We start from the raw sequence: 23,780 nt of genomic DNA on the forward strand, positions 1-23,780 counted from the left end.
GTTTCTCATCCTGTCCAAAAAAAAATCATTGAAGCAGTTAAAAAGTCGGATGCAGCAAAACAAACATAGGTTCCTTGCAAAATGTCCCTAGTGGGAAAAAAAGGGAATTGTAACTGATAGATTTCCTCATAGACCAAATAAATCCCACTGTTATAATTCCTTTTATTGTGAAATTGGAAAATCTTTCTAAGAAAAACCCCACATTTAATGATTTTTAAGGTCTTGTGCGACACTGAAGTAAGAGTTCAGGGTTAATAATGAACAAAGCACAGGACGTCTCCGATCAGGACCCAGAGGTCGTGCACACATCCCATCGAGTGTCGAGCTTCTCAACCTTTAACTGGGTTTTCTCACTCAAGTCACTTTTTCAATATTAAACCAAAACCACAATCTTTCTGTGGCCACGGTCAACGCAGCCATTTAAACAACAATTAACCATCAATCAACATTACATCACCACAAATTAATTAACATCGTAATTAACTGGAGCGCCGTCTTCCTGATTCGTCCCGTAGTAACATTTGTGCAACTCGCCAGACGTCTTGATTAAACGTATCCTCATTATGGAAGAAGTTGTCCCGACAGTTCTGTGCTTCCTTTTAGAATTTATTCAGACTGTTCTCCAGACTGTGGCTGCAGCTCCCACATGTGAGTGTGTGAGTGAGAATATGAAGTTCTTTCAAAAGAACACGTTGTTCTCAATGAAACTTAAAGGACGCACCGAGGTTTGGGAAATAATCGATGACATCACTTTGCATTGGCTATTATATATTATCTTTAGACAATATTTGATTTGTTTCTATGGTCTTTATGTGACATGTATGAAGCTGCAACAGCCTTTTTGGTTCATGTGAAGTATTTGTCTGTCTGCAGTTTACAAGAGTTTCTGTGTATTTAAGTGTTAATTACACAGAGTACAGAGCACTGAAGTGTGTAACCATGGGACTGAGTTCAGACACAACGCACACTCGTCAGTGGTCTCAAGGCTAATGAGGTGTTTTTTTTTGTTAATGCTCATTTTTCTTCTTTAAAATTCACAGAGAAAGTCAGACTATTTGCACTGAAAAGCCCAAAATACAACAAATCCCAAAATGCACAGTTCATGTCCAGTATCTGACTTGAACTGGGCGGCTCGTTCCTGTTCTCCAGTTTGAAATGTGCACGTTTCCTCTCTTCTCCACCGAGTGTCTTCTCCTTCTCGTCTTCTCTCTCTCTGCCCGTGTGTGGTTCTCTGTCTTCTATGTGATGTGTTCTGCTCGCTTTCTGTCGCTCTCTCTTCTGGGTGAGTGTCTGGGTCCGGAACTGACCTCCTCACACACACACACACACACACACACACACACACACACACACACACACACACACACACACACACGCACACACAGACACACACACACACACACACACACACACACTCTCTCTCTCTCTGTCCTTGCCTAAACCCTTTCCTTAAAAAATGTCTCCACCTGAAAATGTAATGAATTGCATTATGGGACTAGCCCTGTGTGACACTTCTCAGTGTTGTGTCTAAGATGAACTAACTCCTGCCAATAGAACGTGTGAATTAAGAACTTGAATTATCTTGATTTTAATCCTAAAAGATGGAAACACAGTTGGGGTATTGAGCGAGGAAATGTAGAGCAGTAGTATAAATATTGATAGAATTTATAAATTCAGCTGAATTCGTCCTGCACCTTCTACACTACATCATTTCCACAAATTCTTCTCATGTGTATTTTTTATGCTGTTGAAATTAAGGGCATAGCTGCATCCCATTTCCATAATACACGTTGTACCACCTAGAAATACTACCCCCACTGTATACATTCAATATTCTACATACTAAACGAACACTATAGCCAGGTAGTATGAGAGAAATCCAAATAATCAGCATTTTGCACAAAAAGGAAATGTATAAAGTTGTGATGTGGCAACAAATATCAATCAAACTGTAGCTTTGTACAAGGAAAATGAAACTAAATTATTTTTCTTTAATTTTATATTAATTTATATTAAGTTTATATATCTACTGCCAATTGAATCCCTGTGGATTCGCTCTGCCACGGGAGGTGAATGTTTTATTCACCCGCCTCACTGGCACGTGCACAATGGAGGTGTGTCAATGCCCTGAAATCAACGAGGTCAGGTCAGAGTATCAGAGCGACCAAAGAAAACAAGGTGCACTTCCTGATGATGCAATTTAACTTTCATTTTGAAAGAGCAATGGCCAATGGGAAAGCCCGATACTCAGCCAGTCGACCAATAGCGTAACTCAGTCAGTCACAGACATTTGCAGATGGTGCCTGGAAGTTAAAAATCAAGTACAGTTAATTTTTCTCTGACTTTCTCTGAACTCACACGCTTGGAGCTGTTGCCCTGCAGGTGGTGATTCCTGCAAACACAAGCAGAGGACAGAGAAAGTTACCAGAGCAATAAAAAGCACCGACAGTGTATTAATGGTGTCGTCGGCGTCCAGGTCGTCACCTGAAACGAGCTGGAGCCACTTTAACAGAGCAGCAGAGGACTGAGTGCAATCCAGTGTTGTCCTCCTCTGAACTTCAGCTAATCAATTAACATGATTTAATGCACGGGCACTCGGCATCGGAGGCCGGCGCGGCTCGGCGTTCGCCTAATTTATACTGTTTCGACCGTTCCACACACGTGCAGGGAGAGAGGGAGGAAGTGGAGGTGGGCAGGCTGTGCTGAGCAGAGCCGGATCTCAGGGGAAAAGGAAGTGATTGTTTTATTTTTACAGTTTAACATTGGCAAAGTTTAAAGAGCTTGGGGGGGGGATAAGAGAGAGAGGCAGAGAGAGCCTGACTCAGTCCTCTCCTGTGAGCCTCCGTCTCGCCTTTGGCATAAAAAGTGAGCCTGCATATTACTCAGTCTATCACAACACAGCAGGAGAATGGGAGGAGAATTAATACACTCTGGTGCCAGTGTGGTCTCTCTCTGCCTTTCTTCTCTCCTGCACTCCTGCTCTCTCCTTCTCTTCAAGCTCCACTGGACAAAAGCACTTTATGTGCTAATAAAATTAACTTGTATATTGCTTTGATTTTTTTTTTTTCTTCCTCCTCGCCGATAACAACCAGGCTGAGGGGGAGAAGTGAAGGAGGGGAGGGCTGGAGGAGATCTCCTTGGATCTTCTCCTGGATTGTGTTCATTTTTCCGTTGGGTTCCCGACGTGCGCCCGGAGCGAGCGGCGGCTCGGGCGTCGGAGTGCTGCCGTGGCTCGGGGCGAACACTTTTTCTGTCTGTGTGCATTTCAATGACATAAACAGCATCGAGCGCTCCTCACCCTCAGCAACCGTCTATCTGCCTCTCATAAATCTGAATGACATTAACATTTAAAAAACCCAACTCCTGCCTGTCTGTGGCTGGGCCTCTCAGACAGACAGGCCTCCATTTTATTTATCCACTGCACGGCGGGCAGGGGAGACAGGCATCGCCGCAGACAGGCATAAATCTGTGCAGGTTAGAGCCTCAGCCGGCGGGTTAAGTGAATATCAGCCTCTGCCTCCTGAAGCAGCTCACACTCCTATTTCACACTCCTATTAAATATGTGTTTCATTTCTGCCTTATTTGGATGGAAAGTAATTTTGCTCTTTTATAGAAGGTCATAAAATATATAGTGTTTTTTAATACTCTGCATAACATTTACATTTTCTATTGTATAAATGTGATCGCCGCGACACGGGGCTGAATAAAACATTCATGGCAAAAGCCATTTCTTCTCTGACATTTGGTCCCCTATCTATCATCAGTTTCCTATATGCAGCCAGGAGAACAAACGCTGGTCAAATGTTTAAACGTGGCCTCTCCACATAAAATTTAAACCCTGCCTTCACATTAACAGCCGCCGGCGAGTAGATGGAAATGCCTTTTTTTTTTTTGGCGCAGATAAGAGAAAAGTCAAATGGAAATGACTCGTAGGGCTGTTGTGGCATCGGGGAGCGCGCCGATGGCCCTGGGAAATTGAAGCATGTCAGTAAAATTAGACAGAAAAAGAAAAAGCTGGCGCTGCCTCGACCAGCAGACATGTAAATGTGGCAGAGCCCCTCAGATGAGTCCATTATGGAGCCTTTTCTCATCAGAAATCCCATCAGTGTATTAAAAGGTATAGCCTTGGCACTGACAAATTAATTCTTTCATTCCCCCCCCCCCACCCCCCGACTGATTTGAATCGCTGCTGAACTCGGGGACGGGCGGCAATTCAACATTATCATTCATCTTCATTCAGCAGAAAGTGGTGCAAAAGAAAAACACGGAAATGATTCATCATGATACACAACTGTGTTTTCTAAATTAATGATATTATGTAAATGTTGTACAGGGCACGTCTCACAAATTAGTTTCATCACACTTTATTTAGTGTGTGAGTTGATGCTGTTGATGTCAACGTGATTATTTTGCACATTTATTTATTCTTTATGCCTCTGAACACTCCTGTATTTAAGACTTTATACTGGAGTCAGCCAAGGCCACAAAAAAACACAAAAACACGCAGCGATATTTAGTAACAGGTTTTACAGGATTAAGAGATTACAGCCGAGTGGAGGGAAACAAGCTCCGTGTGTATGAACTAATGAACAGAGTCAGTTTACATCTGAGTGTTAACTGAAGGTGATAGAATATGAAAAGGACGTTAAGGTGTGGATGAAGAGAACAAGCGGTACTTCCTGTTTACAATCGATTCTTTTCTATATCGACTCACACTGATAATGACGGTAACTCTTGAGAGAAAGGCTGAGGCAATATTCACATCGGGTTTGTCTGTAGCGACGAGGATTTCTCCAGAAAACTGTCCATGAATAGTTCTTCGAAGATTCTTAACTTAACTGTACTTTAATGTTTCCTGCTTCTTACCTTCCGGTTTCTTTGAGTTCCTGTGCCACAGTCAATGCAGGTCGTTTTTGTCTCTATCAAACTGCTTCCTTCACTAAGAGGGTAACAGTCAATTAACCAATTAACCAATTAACCAATTAAATACTTAAATAACCTATTAACCTATTAATCACTTATATTTGTGTAGCTCATAATCACAGATCACAGTTTGCACAACCCCGTGATGCACTGAAAACTATATTCCGCTCACATAGTTGATACCAAAATACAACAGCTAACTGAGACTAAAACTGAAGCTGTGCTTCAACATAGTAATATAAAGTTCAATGAAGACATTTACATGGCAGCTGTAAATCCTTATGAACAATAATGGGAACACAAGCCCGTTGTGTAAATATCCAGACACGTCCAACCTGATAATTGACACAACGAAACAAAAGACACGTGAGACACATGAGTTCAGGTGTGTTTGCTTGTTTGTTCTTCGTTATAATTCAGTGAATTGATAATCAGCGACTTAAACCTTATGATCAGGACACGTTTTTTTTACATCCAATCATCCGATTTGCTGGATTCTCCCAGTTTGGAATCCGTGTTGCCCCAGTTCAGGTTGTGTGAAGCTCTCCCACAGGTACTCATTAGTATTGTTTACTTGCGAACCCAAAGGGGCAGTGCTTTCCTCTAATCAGAGATTTCACAACACCTTCTACACTCTGCCACCATTTTCCCACACATCTGTGATCTCACGGAGAAATATTCCAGGTCAACGATTTGCACCAAACAGTTTCCTACAGAGGAGCATGCATGTTACCTTGTGCTCGAACAGAGAGTGTGGCCTCCAGGTGTCACAGTTATCCAAGGTCCAATTTACTAGTAAAAAACACATCCCCCGTTACTGTCTATTATCATCGAGACGATCAATTGGTTCCAGTGCATGTGAACGCTGGTTTACAAACAAGGCGGTGTGTGCATAGTTCAAGGTGCAGCAACCACATTATTGAATTCTGCATAAGATTTCATGGGATGGAATCAATACGCTTCTTTTTACGCCATTGACATGAAGCCTTGCAGCCTGAAGTCAACCTGTCACAGTGACACCTTTTCTTCGGGGCCGGCAGAGACACACACAGAGAAAACAATCGATTCAAAAGCATGTAGGTGGATGTTCCTGTTCCCCGTGTCTCCAGGAGGTGGAGGAGGAGCAGGGCGACGGAGGCTGGGCTTTGTTTTCCAATCGGAGAGAATTCAAAACCTCATGAATGCGACCAGCTAACTTTTTGAACAAAGTGCAAATGAGGCCAGTTAGAAATGTTTGAACCGATTTGGTACAATGTGAATGAAGATGGACGACATGACGGCTCCCCGTAAGTAAAACATCTCCATTGTTCCCCTGGTGGCCGGCTGCAGTATAGGTTGTAAATCCTGTCTCCTCCATGTCAGTGGATGGGACGTGGACCGAACTAAAAACTGAACGTCAAATACATGTATTTTAAAGATGGTTTCTGTCATTTGAGGTGGTTCTTATAACACCGATGGCAGCTGAGGTCGGCGCAAGATGGCAGTGTTCGTATCTGAGATGTTTTGGGCTTCATGTCTTTGAAGCTCTGGATCACTAGGAGGATGATATCAGAGGATATTTAGGTTCCGAAACACGGCGTCAATGAGGCCGTTTCAAGTCGAATGTGAACGTTGGTTCCTCCGGACACTTGGATGACACAACACGAGCGGCACAGAGGCATTTTGTGTGTTTTTCTTTTCTGTTGTTTTTACTACGTGTGAAGAATCGGTCACCGTTTACTCCATCGGCATAATGGTGAGTAGATAAAGAGGGAATTCTCATTTTTGGGTGAACTTTCCCCTTTAAATGAACGTGTGGAATTAAACTGTTTTGGTAAAACTAAAATCATCCCTGGACGGTTTCCTGCCTGTGACTGTGACACTTTAACTTCCTGTGGCAAATAACTGAACTTTGCAAAAATCCAGTCTCTTGTGTTTATAGTATTTTCATATGTTTTATACTTATACTTGCAAAACAGCAAATTCCTTGTAGGCGTAAACCTGCTCGGGCAATAAAACCTGATTATGATTCTGTATATAATGTACATGCTCAGCACTTTTAATTTGTATTCTATTGCCTTTTTATAAGGTCATATCTTATCTTCTGATTCTGAAATGTTGACGTGGTAAAATATAGAAATATAAAGTGGATTCCATTAATACGTGAATATAATTATTATTTATATTAATTCTATACATTTCTGCTTTGGCATTATTTCCTGCATGTTGAATACTGAAGCATTTATTAGTGTGTGTGTGTGTGTGTGTGTGTGCGTGCGTGTGAGGTGCATGTTATTATTTCCCACAGCACGTGAACGCTGCACGAACTCCTCCTCCTCCTCCTCCCGCGCCTCCTCGCCGTGCGTGTGCCCGCCGGTGAAGGCGCGCGCACGGGGAGGTGGCGGGGGGTTGTGCTCGCTCCCGGCTCCCGGTGCTCTCTGACCCCAGCGGCGGCTCCGTCTCACTGCACCGAGCCTCGCTCTCCTTCTCCCCGCTGTCCGCCTGCGTCTCTCTGCCTCCTCTCCGGTTCTCGTTCTCCCTCTCTCTCTCTCTCTCTCTCTCTCTCTCTGCCTCCCCCCCTCCTCCTCCTCCTCCTCCGCTCTCTTGTCTGGTTCCTACCCACAGGAGAGAGGTCCCGCCGGGTCGAAGGTTCTGCCCTGCCCGCCCAGACTGCCGCAACCTCCGGCTTCTGCTGCCGCCGCCGCCGCCGCCGCCGCATGGACCCGCGTCCCTCCGCCTCCACCGCCGCGTAGAGGGCGACCCCGACCCGACACTCCACCTCCGGGCAGATTCAAACAAAAAAAACACCCGCTCTGAAAAAGCAACCACCAAAGGTAGAGCAACCTTTCCGCCTTGCTTGCTTGTTGGGGTGGGGGGGAGCACCGGGGAGCACCGGGGAGCACCGGGGCCGGGAGGGAGCGGACCCGGGAGGAGAAGGAGGGATCCCTGACACAAAGCCGTCGGTTGAAAGGTGGCTTGTCATCCGGGAGGGAGAGCAGGAGGTTAGCCTCCCCGGCGCTGCGCTGCATTTCACCGGGGGAGGAGGGAGAGCATCGCGCGGATCTTTCTCTTTTTCCATCCTGGGGTTTTTTTTTTTTTATAAATCTTTTTATTATTATTATTATTTTTAATTTTTTTTTGATTTGTGCAGGCGCGCGGCGCGTCGCTCTCGCACCGTGTAGCCGACATGCACGCTACCAGACGGGGTCAATCTATTTCGCCTTCGCCCCCTCTGCTGCACCGGAGTGATCCCTCCGCGCGAAGTTAGCTACACGGTGTGGAGATGCAGCCACAGCACTGCCTGTGTGTGCGTGTGTGCGTGCGTGTGTGTGCAGCCTGGTTGTGTTACAGCAGCTAACCCGTGCATAGCAATAAAAAAAACTATGATAATAAAAAAATTAAAAAAAATCTATTATTGCCAGGGCAGGTTTAGCAGCAGGCTAAGCTAGAGAGCTAGTTGCTGCTACTGTAGCCATAAGGTAGGTGCAAACAGACACACACACACAGACACACACGTGCACACACACAGACACACACACACACACACACACAGTGAGGCATGCTGCACACAAATCCGTCCTCAGCTCTTTTTTCGGCCTGCATGTGCAAATAAACTGCACATTTTCCAGGATCCGCAGCAGTTGCACTCCAGATTTTTTTAGGGTTTTTTCCTCAGTAGTGAAGTGATCCAGGGACAAGTGTGTGCAGGGGGGGAGGGGGGTTAAATTATTGTTTTTATTAATTTCTAGAAGGCCCCAGGAAGGATTCACAAGAGCTGGACACATGTCATTGGAACTTTTCAGGACTGTTGTGTTGTGTTGTGCAGCTGCTTAACACTCACTTTGTTCTGTGTGTGTGTGTGTGTGTGTGTTGGAAATGAGTTTACCTACCTTTCTATCTCGGCTGGCATAAATCTTTCACACTATAATTCATAGCACACGTCACAGAGAGCAGCAACCGGTTGACCCAGAAAACATGAATCAATTTTCTTTTTCGGTGGAAATAGGACATTTTCTTTAGCTCCACGTTTGGGGGGGCGGTTGTTCAAGATATTCATCCGGAGGTCAGAGCTGTTTTTTTTTTTTTACTCAGCTCGTCTCAATGAACTCTGGAGCTTGCAGATTTCCCTCCAAAAAGAGAGAGATGACAGATTTGTAAATTTAAAGTGCATTTTCTTCCTCTTCTTCTTCCTCCTCCTCCTCGTGTGGTGGCTGTGGCGGCATCAGGAGGTCTGGTATATAAAGCTTGTCAAAGCCCACAGTGGCCACTTTGCTATCAGTCAGGGAGGTCAGACAGGAGGAGGCTCAGGGAGCAAACAGCCAAGTCCGGTGAGTGAGCAGCCTGGAAATGCAAAACCTACACAGCTGCTTTTCCTTTTTCTTTAACATTTTTTTTTTACTGCTTCTCCTGAATTTAAAATTTTTTAAAAGTGCATCGTATTCTATTTATTGCGAGCGCAGTTCAGTTGGGGGATTTATTGCGGCTGCACCAGGCCTGGAAGGAACGCAGCACATCCTTTTGTTTTTCTGTTTTTTTGTTTTTTTTGCGTGTTAGAGGTAAATTGTCAGCAGGGAGGCAGAAGCTGTTTCATGCATGGGTTGTGGAGAATTTCATGTTTTATTGAAAGGCTTTGCAACAATTTGATCACCAGCAGAGACGCTACCTGCAGCGCCTCTTTCTAGGTTTGTTTTAATTCCAACAGGCTGATGCCCCAGAGGACATGCCTGCAGTGGGGGTTTTTAATTTTAATTTTTACATTTATTAGTTTGCATTAAAAAAAACCAAAGCAGGTTATGAGCAGCAATTTAAAAAAAAAAAACGTGCCTTGGAGATTGTAATCTGACGCCTGAGCAATCTTAGTGTGAAGTTGTTCTGAAAGAAGACGATTGCAAACCTTTTAACAAGCTTTTAAATCCTTTTTAAATGAGCAGAATATTGTTTGGAAAGGTTGAGTAAATGTGCTAATTATGCTTTAGCTCACTTTACTGCATTTCGTATTAATTAGGGTTTCACCAAGAATGGTTAGAGGTTTTGTTTAAGGTGCTGCAGGGATGTCTTGCAAATTGAAATGGTGGCACGACATGAAAAGGAACTTTGTGTTCTCTGAAGCCAAATAAGAAATGTGTAGATGCATATTTACAGAACACATGTTGTGCTTATTGATTATTAGAAAAAGATCCCCTCCTTCACTTGACATCTGCTCTGTCTGTGTCTCTGCCGCAGCCTCAGGGTCGTTTTCCTCCTGGTTTTTTATTTTGTGAACAGTTTAAATGTGTGTTAGTGGGTTGACCCGCTCAGTGCATGCCTCCTGTTTAAAAGCAGCTGATGACTGTGTGTGTGTGTGTGTCTCCCTCCTTTCGGTGCAGACTGCAGCTTGTCGTGGTCGAGTCGGTCGGCCGGGTGGCTGCTGCTGCTGCTGCTGGGAGACTCTCCCTGGGCTCGTTGAGCGGCGCTGAAGGATGACTGCTGCACGGCTCGCTGCTGAATCCCGGTGAACGAACGGCGTCTCATGTCCAAACGGCGGAAGGATGGCTCATGGCAAAGTGACCATCGCGGTGGACGAGTACAGCTCCAACCCCACACAGGCCTTCACACACTATAACATCAACCAGAGCCGCTTCCAACCTCCACATGTCCACATGTAAGTACACACACACACACACACACACACACACACACACACACACACACACACACACACACACTGTGGATCACCTACGACGAACTTGTCAACTAAAATCAAGTTTACCTGACTTTCCATTCATTGCATTCTGCCTATTTTCAATTTAAAAACACATTTGATTTATATTTTAATTCAACTTTTAGGGGGTTTTATATGAAGTTTTATCCAGAACATCCGGACACTGAAAAAAAAAAAAAAAAGCAGCTTTGCAGAAATTATGCACTGCGACAGGAAGCCAATCAGGAGCCTCTTTGATGCAGAGTCTTTGTTTATACTTGAATTTAATTGGCTCAAGCTCAGAGAGGGTAAGGTGGCTCAGAGAGGACAAAACAAAGTTACAAATGCTATTGTTGAAATTGAATATTACTGTTTAAAAAGTTTGTGGCAAGTGAAACATGTCGTTTGAAAGACAAAGAGTGAAAGCTCTTCAGAATGTTTCTCCTCCCTGCTGCGCCTCACGGACGGCGTGCTGCCGCTTGTCGTGGTCGTATTACGAGGCCGTTATCATTTGTGCCATGTTGTTGCACGGATACTTTTTTCGCATTAGGCCGCTCTTGTTATTTATTTATAAGACCAGTTGCTTAGTGTTGCTCTTGTCTGATGTGGTTATGCTCTGCCTCTCATTAGTGGGTCAGAGCGCTGTGACCCATCAGCCCTCGACATGCAAACACTCATCAGAGCGCCGGGTGTTTTTTATCTCTGGACCGATTTCTAACTCGGAGCTGCCGCTCGCTTTGTGTCTTCTCACAGTTACGGCGGTTTTGAGCTTTTGATGAAAGGCCTGTGACTGCTTGTTGTTGTGGTTGTGGTTACATGTGCAGGTTGTTTGAGAGCTTTTATATGCACTGAGAGCGACGAGTAAAAAGTTAACCTGCAGCGGTGTGTAGTGTAGTGTCGTGTTGTGTAGCTTGATTGAACTTTTATTCTTTGTTGTGTAACTTTGGTTGGATTGGACTCTTCTAGATGCTTGTTCATTTGTTTTTGATCACCTCTACTGTCTTCTCACTTCCTCTTTGGCATTTTCCAAATTGCAGCTGCAACAAATCAGGAATCGATAAAATCTTTGGCCTAAATAAATGAAATATGAAGCTTATTTGAGCAGATTTTATGCATCAGAGCAACTTGAACTTAAGTTGTGCGAAGTAGACGCTGGATGTGAAAATGGAGCCCGAGCAAACACTGTGCACTAATTACGTGAGTGCCATTGTTCTCTTTGTTATGGATTTGACACTAAGATAAATACAAATCTGCCATCCTGACATATAATTAAATTGTTAAGGGGAAAATCACAGTTAGGCTCATTCCCATTTATCCCCCTTTTAACAAAAGGCCAAATGGGAATATCACAGCGTGTCAAGTCTCAAGAAGAGATGCAAACTGTTTTAGAATTCACTAAAATAGTCATTTTTCTCAACTATATGTTTTTTTGAACTCCCGTCAGTTTCTTCTGAGATCTTTCCTCAAAACAGCAGAATTATCAAAAACCTTAACCTTAGGTCTTGTTGCATAAATTCTGGTCGGACTGAAGTTAAAGATGAGATTCAAGTAAAGACAACGTCACGAATGACGTTGGAAAGACTCTGAAGTCGGGTTGAACATGTGCTCAGTCACCGTGTTGCGTTCAGGTGCAGGGAATTTGCAATCCGCACCATGGTTGAACCAAGATGGCAGCTATAGCAGGGAGAGTGACGTGATGCAGGGACAGAAGCATCGGGAATTGTTGGAGAAAGGCCGGATGAATCCGAGCTGTAGAGGAGGATTCGGGCAGCGGGGCGAGATCTCTCGAGAGCTGCAGACACCACACACACACACACACACTGCTTCGCTCTGGAGACTCGACGACATCTGCCAAACAAGTTGTTGTTGTTGTTGTTGTTGTTGTTGTTTCATCTTATTTACCTCAGACACTCTGATTCCCACAATTCTCTCTGGATGATCACATTCATGTAAACAGGATTATTTTGGAGGTGACAGTCAAATCGTGGACTTGTGTAAACAGCTAAATGGGACACTCACCTCCCTCCCGGTGTTGGCAGCGTTCACATTATTGTACCGCCGTGTTGTTTTGGGATTCCTCAGCTGTGAGCGGCCGGGCTGCCAGCGCAGCGAGCGTCGGCGCCACGGATGTGGAAAGAGAGACAAGGTCACCTCGCACTTTGTGTTACGTCAGTCTGTTTTAATGGTTGACAAAGGCGGCAATAAATCAGGCCAAATGCTTCAATATGAATCAGGGTAGACACAGCGCCCGGTTCATCTGAACAGATTCTAGTTTGAAGAGGCTCCCTCGGTTTTTCTCTTTTTTGATAATGAAAATACGAGACGGTACAAAAAAAGCTTTCAAATAAAACGTCCTCCATAAAGTTGTTTTTCTATTTCTTACTATATAATCCTGCTCTGAGGGACATTGGTGGCTTTTATTTTCAGTTCCCTGGAAAGTCCTCTTTATTCTGAAGTGCTGCACCAGTTGACCATAAGCAAAGTTCAGCGGATTAACATTGCATAAAAGAAACATTACGTCGGGAAGTGGAGGAAACAAGCAGAGTGGGAATGAATGGATCTACCTGCTGCTTTGGAGGAAAACCCCTGAAAATGAAAGTCTCATATAAGTGGATCCTCATCTGGAGACGCTTTAGTTTTATTCCAGGTGTCGACAAACAAAAACATCGCCGATGATTTCTGCCTCTGTAGCTATAAAAAGCAGCTGTTTATTTAGTAAGAAGGAGTCGGAGCAGGAGGAGTCTTCTAGCATCTGCTGCTCCAGCAAATGCAGCCATGACAGAGTGACTGTGTTTAAGGTGCAGAAATGCAGTCAAATGTCCTGAAACGTGGAACAAATAATCCAAACGTTCGTCCAGCTCATCGGTATAAACGCTTTTTGCCCGTAATGTGCGGCCCTGCTGATTTTCCCATCTTCACTGTGGTAGTTCGTGGAGGTGAAGCCCCTGTAGGAAGGGGATGTGTTGGAGCCGCGGGGCCTCTCAGCAGATATGTGTTTGGATAAATACATTAGGCTGTTTCCTGGCTTCCACAGAGCCTGCAGTGTTTTACTTTGTCATTCTTAAACTCAGACTGGGAACCCTGGGATCGCACACACACACATACACACGCATACACACGCACACACACGCACACACACACTCTCTCTCCCATCCCCCCACTATGTTGAAGTGCTTATAGAATACAAGCTCTGTTCTGGGAAAGTAAAGGCTTGTTTAGATTGGAGAGATAATGATCCGACTTGTTCTAGGTTCCTCTCTCACTGCATCCACAGTATTTGGGCATAAATAAAGTTGTTGCTTCTCTGAAAGCAACGCAGGAGAGGGAGGAAAAAAATAAGTCAAGTGAGGCGGTCGCTGCGCCGTTTGAAATACTATCCGTGCCTTAATGGTTCTTCCCCCCCCCCCCCCCTGCCCTTACACAGATTATTTAGATTTGTGTGATGGAGTACAGCAGTACCTTTTGTGCGGTGTGGAAGGTTTTGCTCTCTGAACCACATCTGAAAACATTCTTGTAGAGCGTGTACACACTCCAGACTGACACACACACACACACACACACACACACACACACACACACACACAGACACACACACACAGTGGCAGTTACAGGCTAATGCTGTGGAACGTGACCCTGGAGTCAAAGTGGCCCTTCTTCAGAGCATGGGACGTCTCACTCTTGTCTGTGAGTGAGCGACAGACTCAGTCCAGCCCTGTTTATGTCTGGTTTATTTTTCTGCTCCGTCTGTGTGTGTTTTTTTTTTTTTTTCTGTCTTTCTCTTCATTCGTTCTTTCTTCAGCCAGCTCGTCGTCGTCACGTGAAACGAAACGCTCAGCAACTTGGAACAGATGCTTCGAGTTGGGACTCCTAATGGCTTCGAATCCAATTTGAGCCGGATCGAGGCCAGACTGTGGGAAGGCCCGACGCTCGCATGCAGACGGACAAACCGACAAGAGCTGAAACTAGAAGGACTTTGAGAGCGTTTAAATAGTTCGAAGACGTCTTGACTGAAGACGCTTTAAAAGGCCTCAATTGCCGTTATCGGTCTCAGGAAGAAGGTTCGCGACGATTCGCTCGAACCATATTTTGATCTCAACAGTTGAACTTTGCTTCTTCCTAACATTTAATCTCCGGGGGGGCCGTGTACAATCCCAGTACGGCTGCAAGTTGTGGTTATTTTCATTATCAGTTTCTCTGCCGATTCGTTTTTTCCAGTTTGGAGACATTTTGTGATTATGGACCTTGGTGTCGTCTGTTTTTGCCTTTTTATTTTTTTGGGGGGGTTTTGGCTTTAAAATTGATCTGAATTTCAAATCCAAGTTTTGTCGACATGGTAACGAAAATCACTTGAACACCTCTCCGTGCTAATGCCAGGATGCTGTAACCCAGTAATGCTTTAAGTGCCACACTTTCAAACTATTGTGAGATTGTTAATCCCAATTTTCCTTTTATTACCTATAGAAAAGGGAACTTACTACTTCTCATAATAACATAAAATTATGCACTCGTACTTGCCACATAAGTGGGCCGGTGGATTTCTTTTTTTTACTAGGAGTGTATCATACAATAACCAGCCACCTCAGGATGTGTGGTGTTTTAATTTGTATTCTTTTGTATTCAGATGAACCAGTTTTTCTAAAATGAATTTCACCTCTGGGAGTAAACTGGAAACATTGCACCGAGAGAGAGAAGTGCAGTTGTTGTGGTTACCTGATTTATTAAGGTAAAAAAAACAACAACCGTCTTTACACTTGTAAACAAAGAGGAGACGCCTCCTGAAAACACTGTTAAATAATCTATTCCTTTTTATATATGGTTATTTATTTAAAAACATAATTCATCCCAGACACCTGAGCTCAATACATTAATTTTACTCCTGGTAAATGAAAATTCTTTAACAACCCCCCCTTCTCCCTCCACAAAAAAAAAAATCCACATTTAACAAACTCCTCCAGATGCCTTGTTAATTATTCCCGCCTTCTGAATAATTGAGGAGCTCATAAATATGAATCATTTAAAGACTCCGCCGCCTGCATCCATACACGTGGATGTTCTGACACGAGCTGGCGAGGAAACGGCACCAGAATCACACATTCATCTTAACAGCGTCCTGGTTTTTATTAATGAACTCCTTCAGGACTTTTTATGTGCCTTATTTCCATGTCTTGGTACATTGCAATAATGCTGTAAAAGTGGTAAAGGAAATAGTTTGGAATTATGATTTTTATTGGACGTGTTTCTGCACAGCGAGAGGAACAGATCCAGTTTCACAGCTCACAATGATACATGTTCATTTTTGGCACAGAAATCTGCATTTTCTTGCATCTTGTTGTGGAAAACAAGTTAAAACTTGTGTAGTCAAACTCCTCCGCAGCTGTTTTAGAGATAAAATATTGCTCAGATCGTTAAGTTGTTGAAAACATGAGTTAAAGCTCCCCGTGTCAGTTTCTCACCCTCCACTCGCTGCATCGAGCCTCTGATGGAAACATGAACAAGGGAACGCTCAAAGTTTCATTTAGCTTTTCGTGATTTTTGGAGGGAGAACCAGTCATCTTGTGCCGACGACGCTCTGCTGCGTCTCCACCTCCTCCACTTCTCCTTCTGCTGAACGTTGTCATCGTAACGACAGATAACACACATTTGTCTTGGCTTTTAGAAATATATATAACTGTCACATTTCACGTTTGAGCCTGAACATTTGTTTTTACTTTTCTCTTTTTGCAGTTTTCCAAGTAGCAGCGGGTACGAGGCCTGTGTCTGGCTTTTACTGTTCTGCTGTAATCGTTACAATACAGTTGTTTTATTAGTTTGTGGTGCGGCGAAAAAAAATCTGAGAGTGAACTCCATCTAGGGTCTGTTCTTGTTTGTGGTCGTGTCTCCAGAAGACAGACGATGAGATGACGATGCACTTTCACAAACCAAAACGTGCTGAGGGGCCTTTGACTGATCTGTGCGTGTGTTGCATGTGGCCCTGATTTTCCACTGTGAGTTTTCTCTGCTGCTTCTGCACCTCCTTATGTGTCAAGCCGTCAGGATTGGTCAGTTGCACGTTGTTGCAGGGACTTTTAAATCTCGACCCACATCTTCGATCCCTTTTTATTGATTCAAACGGGTCCAATAGGTTGAAAAAACAAGCGATGCAGTCGACTTTTTGAGCCGGATTAAGGTTCCTGTGCTCCAGTGCCAGGATACACACACCGAACAGAAAAGGGTGGTGGATGATTTGGGGCGTTTTCTGAGCTGAAAGTCTGAAACAAGCCCGATTGTGTTCGTCCAGTTCTTTCCATTTGATCTGGTTACTTTGGGTTTGATGTTGTAATTTAGGGAGCGCACGGAATAGTTTTGTCTGTGGGCTGCGTCTACCTGGACCTGACTGGTTTTATTCTTTCTGTTTGAGTCGATACCACGAGTGATCCTGGTCATTTAGTTAATTTCGTTGCCATGGTAACATGATGGTATTACTATCAGCATCGCCGAATTCAGTCGCAGTAGTTCAAATGAACGTCCTCGTGGCTCAAACATATCGTCGGAGGGGAAGACTCCTTCCTCTTGTTTTTCTTCTTCTTTTGTTTAATGCTGTCTCTACTTCCTGCGATTGATCGGAAGGTCTGAGCCGAACCATGGTTCAGTCGGATCCAGGGTCGAACTCAATTGAAACTCTTAAATCTACATGTGTTCTTGGTAAAAAATAAGTAACGCGAAGTAAACAGAGCATTTTTTTGGGGGGGGGGGACTGAAAACACCTCAGTAGCCTGGAAATCAGTGATTAGTGGTGCATAAGAAAAGAGTGTCCAATCAGTGCAGCCTCATGTTCACCTCGCACTTCGCCTTTCCCTTCCTTTATTTACTGGCACACAGTTAATGGAGGCGCAGCAGTCAGACCTTCTCTCTTGAGAACAAAGAACCAGTCCCATGTTGTGGCCTTTTCTTTCTGTCGGCCTGCTGCTGCTCGTCGGCAGGAGTGAAGGGGCTTTTGTAACAGGAGAACCCTTGATTAAGTTCCCTCTCCACCCCTGACCTGCCGGTGGAGCCCGTCGGGATGGCGGTGGCGGTGTTGGTAGTGAGAGTGGAGTGGGGGGGGGCGGTTAAGTGACAGTTGACATTGGACAGGTCTGCTGTTTTTCAGATTGAAGCCCTTTTGATGTCTTTGGGATTTTGGGCCTCTCAGCCTCCAGAGCCTGGCATCGCAGGGCACGATCTCCCGATGATGTAATTTCCTCCCTCGTCTTGTATAGCCGGGCGTATCTCCACCGCGCTGTGTCAGGGACGGAGAAGGGTCTGGCTGCTCCTGTTATCATTATGCCATTGGGGGGGGGGGGGGGGTATGCTGTGGCGTGTTTGTGTTTCCTTAAGCCACGTCGTCCCGGGCCCTGGATGCAGTGGTGACACCCCTGCTAAGTGGTGCTGGTGGAGGAAGTGATCACTGACTTTAAAATGACGACAGAAAACTTAGTTGGATTGCACAATCTGAATCTTTGTCAGAACCTGCCGTATCCAGCGTGTAGTTTTCCAACTTGGAGGTTGTTGTTTCTCGTAGCGAGGGGGCTTTTAAAACAGTAGCGGGCGGAGGACTTCCCCTTTGACATGAACTAGAGGTGGAGTGATCTGATTCTGCAACTTCTTCATGCCGCAAGTCCTGGTTTATGCTTTTTAAAGAAGTTTTGTGTGCAAATAGACACGAATCATTTCTTAGCTTAACTCCTGATGGAAGCTTGAACACTGAGACGCTCCTTTTTCCTTTCTGCTAGAATGCACCCCCCATCTTTAGAAAATGGAAAACAAGTAGTTTAATTCCTCTGCGAGTAAATCGGTGGACAGAACAGCGTTGAAGTACAAAACGTGTCCATCAAGAGATCGATGAGCTTCGCCTGCCGCGGTGCTGTAAAGTGCAGATGCCGTGGTTTCTTTGTTTATAGCCGTGTTGTCTGTGCAGGTGAACATTACTCTGCCAGGTAGTTTTTCTTCCTCCTCTGGAGCCACTTGGTGCCCATCTCCCCACTCTTCCTCCCATCAGCCCTGCAGCCAGGCAGACTGTCAGCAGCACAATTAAGGGCTGAGCCATAATGAAAGGGGCATTAGCAGAAGCAATTTATTTCTCAGCGCAGCGCCGGAAGGTTTCTCCGCCGCAGATATTCCAGCGCAGGCTTTGTGTGCTCGTAGCCGTAATGAAAGAAGTAACAGGACGAGGACGCGCCCTCCCCGAACAAATGGGGGAGTGGTGTTGGGGGGGGTTTGGATTAAGACAAAAGGGCGTCATATTTTCTTTTAAATCAATTAAATCACCTTTTTTTTTATTTCTGAATTCTTGTGTTTCCGCCTCCTTTTAATTTTCTGTAGCATTCTACATTCTGTGTGCCCCACTTGTTCCTGTTGGGTTTTCTTGTCTCCCACCTTTGCCTCGCTCTCCGCTCCCATGTGCCCCCCCTTCCCTGCCACCACCACCACCACCACAAACCCCCTCTCCGTTATTCCTGTGTTCATTTTGTTCCTCTGAAGTTTATTGAATTAGCGCAGACAGCTGAAACGCAGAAGATAAGAGAGGCGCTCGCTCTCTGCTCCTCTCAGAGAAATGGTATTGCACTGTGTGTGTGTGTGTGTGTGTGTGTGTGTGTGTGTGTGTGTGTGTGTGTGTGTGTGTGTGTGTGTGTGTGTGTGTGTGTGTGTGTGTGTGTGTGTGTGTGTGTGTGTGTGTGTGTGTGTGTGTGTCAGTCTATAGGAGGGGGAGGGGAACCGATGCAGAGGTTATAGAAAGAGGAAACGAGGAGCATTGTGTTTTGATGTTCCTCCTGAAAGAGCGTTGAAAAGAATCCGTGAGCTCAGTATTTTATATTTTGTCTTCAGTTCGGCTGTGATTAGCTTTGGAATTTGTCTCTTAGTGTTGTGGACGCACAAACATCACATTTTCTCTGACACTCTTTGTTGTGTATTTCAACGCTGAGGGAGGCGTTGACGCACACTGGTGCATTTACAGTTATTTATCAGCGGTTGAGATTTTAGTTCTGATCATCGAAGGCACGTTTTGTCTGGAAACGGCTCAACAGTCCAACAAGACCGATTCAAAACCAGGAAACTTGCTTTAACTTTTTAACGGATTGTCTGAATTATGATATTTGCCATTAACTATTAACTTGAAGAGCACAAATAGTTTCAGGAAAACTTGCTGCAGCAAATGTTTTATAATGAACAGATCAATCTGTCAGACGATCTCTTTGAAAGTAGTTTAACGCAGTAAAAGTACATGAATAAAAGTACCTTTCTAGCTGTAACACTGCAGTTCAGCTCTAGTTGATTAGCCGGCTCTTTCCACATTCCCCCTTTGACCCCGGAGGTTTGAGGTGGATGTGCCCTCGCTGACGTCCTCATTGATGAGAAATCATTAGCGGGAACTCTCCATTAACAAAGAAGGAGCAGGAGGAGGAAGAGGAGGAAGATGATGAGGAGGAGGAGGAGGAGGAGCTGGTGGCTAATCCTCTGGCAGCAGGTATAAAACGTATAGACACACAGACCAAACTGTGATTGACGTGTATTTCTGTCTGAGACAAGTGGGCAGCTGAGAGGTCGTTGACCTCATTAACCCTGTCAGGACTGAGGTTGGGGGGGGGCTTTAATTAGCTATATTAAACTACAAGTAATGTCGGGACATCGCTGTTCTTAGGGTGGAGAGGGGAATCTTAATAGTTGACCACTCTAATATGAATAAGGTTCATAGTTAAGGTTTCAACAGTTTGCTCAACCACGTTTTTTTTTCCAACATGATGCACAAAACCTGCTCCATAAAGAGTTCATGTCTAGTTTGTTGAGGTGGAACTTGACCGTCCTGCACGGAGCCCACAACCCGACTCACGTCCGGCCCCTCGGGATGAACTGGAACAACAAACACAACGCCATCACCCGGAATCAGCCACCCGACCGCGGTGACGCTCGCGTGGCTGAACGGGAACAAACTGCCAGGTTCAACATCTCGTAGAAAACGTGCAGGCAGGTGAAGCAGCGGATTGATGCTCATGTTTTTGGTCGTGTGGGGAACACTCAGACACATAGGAAACCTGTGACCTTAAATATACTTCATGGAACAACGTGTCTCAGACGAAATCTAGGTTTTGTCTTTCCCAAGAAGAGACGAGTGAGAAAAAACGATTTAACAACTGTCCGAATCAATCACATTCTGCCAAGTTAATAGTTTTATTATTCATATGAAGTAATTAACAGCAGAATAAATGAATCTTAAAACATACTGTTGATTGTACAGTCATCCCAACGCTGGTCATTAATGACATTCAAGTTATGAATGGGTTCGAATCTTTAGAGGTTTTTCTTTTCTAACAGTCACATTTGGAAAGCGGTGACGTCACAAGCTTTGAGGGACGTCCAGCCTCACCTGACGATTCTCTCTATTGGCTTTAATCCTTTACTCTAATAAAATCTTACATTTCAGTTATGCACAGATTCCTGTTCTGCAGTGATTCCTGTAGCCAGCCCTAGTTATACATGTATCTCTCCCGGAGTGATTGGATGACTGAGTTTTTCTACGAACACTGAAGAGCTCTGTAGTTTTTGTTTTTTCCCGGTACGAGGGTTTTTTTTCTTGAGGGAAAAAAGAAACTTGCAATCAATCACGGTGATTATGTGGCGTCCTCAAAGAGCTCGACGAGTCCGAGAGTGACGGCGACGGCAAACCTTCTTATCTGCTGCGAGTTAAGTGTCGTGTTTGAAGAAGCAAGCTCGGGGTTGAACTTTGACCCCATTTGCTTGTGTGTTTTTCCAAAAGGCCACGGAGCCAAGTGTGCTCCGTCAAACGGAATATCCTCCCACAGACATCACACAGCACTCCTCTCTCCCACACTGGGCTCTGCTCCTCGACACATGTAACCAGCAGCTGTGTGTGTGTGTGTGTGTGTGTGTGTGTGTGTGTGTGTGTGTGTGTGTGTGTGTGTGTGTGTGTGTGTGTGTGTGTGTGTGTGTGTGTGTGTGTGTGTGTGTGTGTGTGTGTGTGTGTGTGTGTGTGTGTGTGGGTTAAACACACACTGCTGGGGGATTTTCATATTTACCTTTTGTAGTTTTCAGATCTGCAAGCGTTTTTTTTCAGCCGAATCGACTCGAGCTCGTCAGGCTTATTTTGACATGGATGTTAGAAATGTGCTATTTGTGTGAGTTGTGGAGGATGCAGGTTTTTTTTAATTTTTTTATTGTGTAGCTGCAGGCTGTCGTGTTTATCATCACAACATAGCATCATAATGAAGCGTTAAGTTTCCAGTTGCAATAAAAAAATCCCTGTTGACTTTGCCCTGTAACATTCAGTGACTTGAGTAAAGCAGGAGTTCAGGTGTTCGGGCTGCGGAGACGCTTCCCCCGAACAAATGAAAGAACAAATTGGATTTGTTTTGAATTTTCATTTTCATTCCCGAACGCAGAACGTCCTCTGCCATCTGTGGATTCTTATAATGGGAACACAGGATTTCCTGGCTGTTGTAAGCTTAAGAACTACTGCACCTCATTATAGTGGTTATTATTATATTATAGGGTATATTATGTGACGTTTAATAATGATATTTTTTTATCTTATTCTTTTTTTAATGGTGATAGCAACAGTATTAAATCATATCCTATTGGTTTATTATAACCATTATCGTGATATTACATCATATATTTATTATCACTGTGGTATTAACGCCACATCTTTTCCTCTCTCTCCGCTTCCTCAGACATTAACTTGTCCAAGGCCACTAAAGATGGACACGTATCATTGTCTCACCTCTCACCCATTATCCTACATCATTATCATATACATCATTCTGACTGCTTTATGTTTTATGTCATCTCATTATATGCGTATTTCTCTCTTTGACACTATTTTCACACAAGAAAAAGAATGAATGTGAAGTTGCACCAATGCAGAAACATCATTTTTTTGTTTCCCTAAAATGGCTGCAGATAAAAGTGACTAACAACCATAGGGTCTGCAGAGTTCCTGGAGGGGGGGGGGGGGGGGGGGTTTGAAGTGGACGCTCTGAGGTTTTCTCCGCTGAATGATCACAGACGTTTCTTCATCGAGCAGATATTTCTGCAGCCACAGACTTGGTTTTTGTGTCAGCTCCAATGTCATGGCGGATTTGAGAGTGTGCTGCTGCCCTCTTCGAGCGCATTAGCATTTCTCCTCCCCCCCCCCCCGCTGCACTCTTCTCCCTCTGCAGTCTTCCTTCTGATGTCACGCCGGAGCTCAGACATGTTAACACGAACCTTCATGCTAGCGCAGATCAGGCCGTCGCTGGAGAATATTCTTTTACCTGCTGCCGCAGCACAGGAAGACTTTTTCATTTTCACCGTCTCCGTTTACAATAGATCAGAGGCGTCTGCTGCACGGCTGAACTCCTGAACCCCTGTATACATTACTAATGAACCTCTAGATTGTTATACAGTCGTATGTTAACAGGAAAGACAGGGGCCCTCTGTCTCTGTGTGTGTGTGAGAAGAAACCGACGCAGCACCGTTGTGAAGGCTTCTTGGCCCGGGCCTGCTCTAATTGATAGGGGCTGCTGGTATTTACTTACATTCTCTGGGCGGATTAAATCTCAAAGGAATGAGGTGGAGATGGAGATTGTTTGTTTTTCTCTCGACTTCGTTTTTAATATGCATGAATATATCTGTGTGTGTGTGTGTGTGTGTGTGTGTGTGTGTGTGTGTGTGTGTGTGTGTGTGTGTGTGTGTGTGTGTGTGTGTGTGTGTGTGTGTGTGTGTGTGTGTGTGTGTGTGTGTGTGTGTGTGTGTGTGTGTTTTGTCATCCTATGCGTCTCCTCATTTGTCCGTCCTCCCTGACGAGAGATGTCCATGCAGCAACAAATCAAATCAGCAGCTGCACTGCAATGTATGTGCTGCTCTGCTGGCTTGGGTTAAAGTGTGTGTGTCTGTGTGTGTGTGTGTGTCCATATTTGCTGCACACAGTCAATAGTAAATATTATTACCTCTGTAGCTCCTCTTTCATTCAGTCCAGTTTGTTTTAATACGGAGGCCAGGACGTTCTGCTGAGATCTCCCTGCTGAAGCTGTGAAAGAGCTTCGGAGGAGAAACCGAACCAGTGATCAACAACTACCGATTACTGACCGACCGCAGGCGGCAGGCGAGACGATGCGTTGTTGGAAATGACCGGAAGACCGAAGGCCACAGACACAAAACTGAAAGCTCATGATTACACTCACCAATG

General features: G+C 44.6%; 1 protein-coding gene across 4 annotated transcripts in view; it reads left to right on the forward strand.

Annotated features, from left to right (window-relative positions):
* The first annotated feature begins 7,196 nt into the window (after window positions 1-7,196).
* The window catches only part of mpped2a (metallophosphoesterase domain containing 2a), a 55,814-nt gene continuing 39,230 nt past the window's right edge, over window positions 7,197-23,780 (forward strand). The window contains exons 1-2 of one of the 4 annotated variants that reach the window (XM_034569575.1): window positions 7,197-7,736; window positions 10,269-10,543. In XM_034569575.1, the coding sequence (XP_034425466.1) occupies window positions 10,431-10,543 (113 nt within the window). In that variant the 5' untranslated portion in view covers window positions 7,197-7,736; window positions 10,269-10,430. Of the gene's footprint in view, window positions 7,737-8,948; window positions 9,231-10,268; window positions 10,544-23,780 lie in introns of those variants that run through there. The other 3 variants (XM_034569570.1, XM_034569574.1, XM_034569573.1) reach the window with 3 other exon arrangements.

Source organism: Hippoglossus hippoglossus, chromosome 3, assembly GCF_009819705.1.
Source record: "Hippoglossus hippoglossus isolate fHipHip1 chromosome 3, fHipHip1.pri, whole genome shotgun sequence".
NCBI classification, from domain to species: domain Eukaryota; kingdom Metazoa; phylum Chordata; class Actinopteri; order Pleuronectiformes; family Pleuronectidae; genus Hippoglossus; species Hippoglossus hippoglossus.